General features: G+C 23.1%; 1 protein-coding gene across 1 annotated transcript; it reads left to right on the top strand.

The window, feature by feature from the left end:
- Nucleotides 1-522: 522 nt before the first annotated feature.
- On the top strand, nt 523-5,213 carry LOC132917950 (mitochondrial DNA helicase). Its single transcript, XM_060978955.1, has 8 exons — nt 523-956; nt 1,041-1,249; nt 2,093-2,387; nt 2,760-3,061; nt 3,136-3,285; nt 4,060-4,248; nt 4,662-4,985; nt 5,047-5,213. The coding sequence occupies exons 1-8, from the start codon at nt 701-703 to the stop codon at nt 5,137-5,139; spliced, it is 1,818 nt and encodes a 605-aa protein (XP_060834938.1). The 5' UTR covers nt 523-700; the 3' UTR covers nt 5,140-5,213.
- The last annotated feature ends 787 nt before the right edge of the window (nt 5,214-6,000 follow it).

Genomic DNA, 6,000 nt, shown 5'->3' with positions numbered 1-6,000 from the left:
ATTTACAACATTTTTTTTTATGTTCAAAAAATTTCATGTTATGCCTTATATTACACTTAATCCATTTTAAATTTAAAAATTACCTCATCTAATCTAATTATTTACTTTACCTATTCTATGATTGTAACCTGTAAAACAGTAGAATAAAGATTTGTAATATACACACGAATACATGGCAATATTAATAAAATAAAATATTGATTTATTGATTTACATTTATTAACAATCAATGTAATGTGTTTGGGGGGTGTAGGATGCAGAGCCCCCACTTAATTAATTTATTATAAAAATGCTAGGGTTGAAGTCCCCCTAACTTAAAGCCTAAAGGTCTAGTTACGCCTATATGATGGCGCCAGTGGAAGAGGTCCGGACCCCCGGCGGCCACCGTTAATACGGCACTGGTAGACATTATAACCTCTCTGGTGTGTGCTGATTATGTGATGAATCCTCCACGGATAGAGATACTACAACTGATAATAGTATTGTAATTTGTAATGTTTTTATCATTAATGCTGTTTAAAATTTTAAAATTTAAGCAATAGGTAAATGATAAATAATAAATTTAAATTTTCATCGTTAATGCAATTCAAAATTTTAATTTCTAATTTCTAAGTACTAACTTAATTTAAATATTGCATTTGCATTTTCATACTATTCAAATAACATTGTCTATGTTTATCTACTTATAAAAATTATAATTATGAAAATATACCATTCAATTAGAAATTATTCAAAAATCTTTTTCCAAAGAAAACTATTCAAACAAAAATTATATTTTAGCATACAAAATCAAACATCTAAAATGAGCTCAGTAGGTGATAGACGGACATCAGGAGATTTTTTCGTTTCAAAATTATTAGACAGTTTAAAAATACCTTACAAAAATCAATTTACTTGCTTATTGATAAGATGCAATTTTTGTAATAACACATCTTTATACATAAATAAAATTACTGGTAAATAGATTTATAATAAATGCTAAACAACTAATTATTGGTGTATATGTACATATTGAATAATATAGTATTTAAATGTTTTAGGTTGGTTTATTTGTACACATTGTTTGAGGTATGGTGATTGGTCAATATTTAAGTCACACGCAAATAAAAATAATGAAAGGATTTGTGTACCCACTCCAAAGAATTTTGAAGCTGTTAAAGATTTTAATAACAAGGCTGATAATTTAATGAAGTTTAAATCATTAAAAACTAACAGTAAAAAGAGTATTTTAAAATCTCTTAATTTGGAGGTAATAGTTCTACACTATTTTAAGTCCTTATAAAATATAAATTCAATCTCAAATAAATAATATAAATAAATATTTCAATTTTAAATAAAATTATGTATTGTAGGAAATTTATTAATTATTAAGATATTCAGTCTATAACATGATATATGTATCTAATATCTATAAAATATGCTATTTTACTATTTTAGTATGTCTATTTGTTGTTTTTTTTCAACATCAAAATTACTTGTACATTGACAGTTTATTTATAAGTTATTAATTCTTCTATAAATTAGCCTTTGATCTAATTTGACAGAAGTGTGTTACAGATCAAGTATAATTCAAGACTAATCAATCAATAATGATTAATAAATAAAATATTCATTTAAATGTATACTTGCTATATTATACTTATCATAATTATGAATTTATGAATATGATTAATATTTATTGGCACCATTAAAATTGTTGGTAAAAATAAATAAAACAACCCAGATCATTATTTACTTCATTTATTAAATAATATGTAAATATGCTCACTCTTTTTGTCCTTTTAATTTATTATTTCTATTTTTTTTTCTATGATAAAAGTTAAAATATATAAATTTATTGTAATTTTAGTATTTAGTGGATTATATAATTTAAAATAAACAATATTCAAAATATTGTTTCAAATAACAACTTAAATTTAAGTTAGGGTTAATTATTTAATTTATTAATTTCCATTAATATTTAGATAGTTATATAAGTTTAAAGCTTATTAATAACTTATATTATTAATAATAATAAACAATAGTATGTTAAATTAGTTCTTTTGTAATTTGTAATACAACCATTATAATAACTATGGTGTTTATTTTGCAGGATTTAAAATTACAATACCTTGATCGTATTCCAGGCTTATATGTTAATTCAGATAATAGTTCCTTGTACTTGACTATGATGCTTGATAATAAAACAGTTGTTGGTTATAAAGAAATTAAATTAGAAAATAATCTTGATCAAAATACTGTCCCGGACGATTGTTGCTGGGGAATTGCTCAAGTTCCTCCATTAACTTCAAATCATAGTCAAAGTGCAATTATTGTTGATGACTTTAAGCATTTATTAGTATTAGCAGGTCATCAATCGTCTCATCATATTATTTGCTTACCTCATGGTATTTACAATTTTTGTATATTATATCTATTAATTAATTAGTGTTGTACCTATAATATACTTATAAACAATATAAACTATCACTGTTAGATTATAATTATTTATTTTAATAATTAATTATTATAATTTATAATTATTCCAAACCATTTTATAAAAAAACTTATTAAAATTGTTTAGTTTAAACTGCTTAAAGTGTCAAAATATATTTTATTGAATCTATTTATAATCACTTAACTTATATTTTCATCAATTTTATTTAAGCATCTAATAATTTAATATTATTCAAGTACATTTCAATTCTATTTGTATAGTGTATAATAATTATAAATAATAATATTTTTAAAACTTATTTTAATAGCTTTATATTTTTAAGGTGTGCGGAAATTACCACAAGAATTACTGCCATCTTTAGAGTATTTCAATAAATTAATCTTATGGTTTGGAAATGATCAAATTGCATGGAACTCAGCAAGGACTTTTGCTAAAAAGTTAATAGAAAATAGATGTTATTTTATAAGGCCAACTGATGATCAACCATCTCCTTATTTAGCATACAATCTTGGTTTGAATATTGATAAAATACTTAAAACTGCTGATAAAATGGTTCATCCCAGTATTATTCAATTTTCAACAATACGTAATGAAGTTTATGCAGAATTACAAAATCATGATAAGGTTAAACATAAAAAAAATATGATTTTTATAAATACTAATAATTAACTGTTTAAAAATTAAAGAACTTTGTTTAGACTCTTGGAATGAAATGGACAAAATTTCCAGCATTGAATAAAATAATTGGAGGCCATCGTCGTGGAGAACTTACTTTATTAACTGGTCCAACAGGATCAGGAAAAACAACTTTTATTAGTGAATATTCATTAGATTTAGCTGAACAAGGTGTAAGTAATTAAATTAGTCTGAATTGGATATTAAAAAACTCTTAATTTGCACTCTACACTACCATATTAAAAAGTAATTAAAAAGTAAACACTTGTCCAACTTTAGTTTAATTTTTTTCAAAGTATATTTTAAAATTTGAAATTAATACAAATTATTTATGGTCTGGTATAGAGTTTTATTTTAAACTTAATTTTAATGTTTTAAAATTGATTTGTTTTTTTGCAACACTATGGAATAAATTTAATTAACAATAATTTTCAACTTAATTTATTATATCTTGAAGGTAGTGGCTTACTGAACAATTTTCAGTCCTGAGGTAAAGTACCATTTGATCATCCATGCACGATGCACCCACAGATTTTGTTCTAAATTTTTCTTTTTTCTTTATTAGTATAAATATTATTATTATCAAAAACTTTTTATCATACTATATCCATTGCTCAGTAACATACTAACCCACCCACCTACTTTGGAGATGAGGCAATTGCCTTAATAAGGCCTACTTCAGCTTACTTTCTGCTTAAAGATAAACTATATTAAACTTGGTTAGATGACTTGGATATTTAATTTATTTCAAATTTCTTGACTATAATACTTTTCTAAAATTGACAAATTTTAACTCTTGTGACCTTTCCAAAGTGCGTACTAACATTACTTTATTAATAGTTTTTATATTTTTTGTATCTCTTATCTTACATTTAATTACTTCTAAATAAATACTATTTTTATTAAATTACAAATATTTTATAACATTTTGTCATTTCTTATTGTAGTTGCCAACATTATGGGGAAGTTTTGAAATACGTAACCAACGTTTAGCAAAAATCATGCTTCAACAATTTGCTAAGGAACCTGTGCATCTTAATTTAGACTTGTTCGATAACTTAGCTGATCAATTTGAAAAGCTTCCACTATACTTTTTGACTTTTCATGGCCCCCAACCACTAAATATGGTGATGGACGTAAGTTCAATTTGATAATAGTTAATTTATAAAAATTATTAAAGCATGTTAATTTATATTTTAAGCTTTGAATATTAAGCAAACTAAATATCCACTATTTTGATAAAATATACAAGAATATTATAGATTAATAGATTAGAAGACTAAATTGATGGATTAAAAAAGAAATTCAAAATTCTCTCTAATTTAGTTAAAATTCATAAGTTTTATCATAAAATAACTAATATTTTCAAATATTATTTTCTGTACAATAGGTAGATATAGGTAATTATTATGATTTTTAATTTAATTTAATATTTATTTTATTTAAGTATTTTTCAAGACTTTATAATATTATAAATTTGTTTGTTTATCTGTTTAAATTATCTTGGTTTACTATAGTTTATATTAAACTTACACATTTTCATTATTAGGCTGTAATGAATGCTGTTTATGTACATGATATTGGCCATGTGATCATTGATAATGTACAGTTTATGATGGGTATTGGTGCCAAGTATGATATGGGTTCAGAACGATTTTGGCAACAAGATTCAATTATTGCAGAGTTTAGGAGGTTTGCCACATATTCAAATTGTCATGTGACATTAGTAATGCATCCTAGAAAAGAAAAAGATGTCGAACAATTGTCTATCAATTCTATTTTTGGTACTGCTAAAGCCACTCAAGAAGCTGATAATATTCTTATAATACAAAATAAGGTTATGGAATCTTTACAAATTAAAAAATATTTACAGGTATAAATATAATACTATTTTAGTTACAGATTGTATATATAAATAATAATATTTTTTTCAGGTTTCTAAAAATCGATATAATGGTAACCTTGGAGTTATGTCTTTAGAATTCAATAAACAAAGTTTAAGTTTTTCACAACAAAAGAACTTATAAATTATAATATAATATTTATAATATTTATAAATTGCTTGTTTTGCTTAATACTAATAAAAAAAATATATTATATATGTATATGTATATAATTTTAAACATTTTTGCATACAATTTTTATCAATTGAACTGTTATACATAAATATTTAACAATAATTATAATAATCTTATTGTTAAAATTCATATCTGTGGTATGACCAGAAATACTGCAATGTGAATCATAATTAATAGTATAACAGATAACTTTATTATTAAATACTGTTTTTAATTGTTTACTTTTCAAAGATTATAAGATCTAAAATTTAAATTTATAAATACTTTTATTCTAATAAAAAATGTATTCTTATTTTGAAGGAATACATTATTTATTTATATTAAATAAAAGTAGAAAAAACATTTAGGAATACAAATGAAAATAATAAACACCTATTTAATGATAAATTTATATGATATATAATTTTTCATTTAAATCTTTATTTTAAAAAAAAGAAAAAAAATTAGTAACCTATTACAATTTACAGTTAATAAAATGCATGGTGTATAGGTATATAAAGTTTTTAATGTATACTATTGTCTGTTAACTACTTATCCAGGCATTGCTTATTATTAATCATCCGATCAATGTAGCCTTATGATATAAATAAAATAATAAATAGATCATATATCATAAAGGTAAGGGGGTGATGAGGAGGATAAATTCTCCAGAGCATTATTACTTTAATTAAATTTAAGAAAATAATTATGTGCTTAGTAAAGCTTAAGGTTTTTTTTCAATATAAAATTTACAGTTGTCTACTAAAAAAATTTAACCCCTCCCCCCAGAAATTTCCTAATTATGTCTTGCATATAGGTAAATACAGTAAA

This window comes from Rhopalosiphum padi, chromosome 1, assembly GCF_020882245.1.
Source record: "Rhopalosiphum padi isolate XX-2018 chromosome 1, ASM2088224v1, whole genome shotgun sequence".
NCBI lineage: Eukaryota > Metazoa > Arthropoda > Insecta > Hemiptera > Aphididae > Rhopalosiphum > Rhopalosiphum padi.
This window is presented reverse-complemented; position numbering and strand designations above follow the sequence as displayed.

Coding starts and splice junctions, on each gene's coding strand:
- LOC132917950 (XM_060978955.1), top strand. CDS start 701: ATGAAAATATACCATTCAATTAGAAATTATTCAAAAATCTTTTTCCAA. Junction 2,388..2,759: donor TATTATTTGCTTACCTCATG/GTATTTACAATT, acceptor TATATTTTTAAG/GTGTGCGGAAATTACCACAA. Junction 4,249..4,661: donor CACTAAATATGGTGATGGAC/GTAAGTTCAATT, acceptor TTTCATTATTAG/GCTGTAATGAATGCTGTTTA.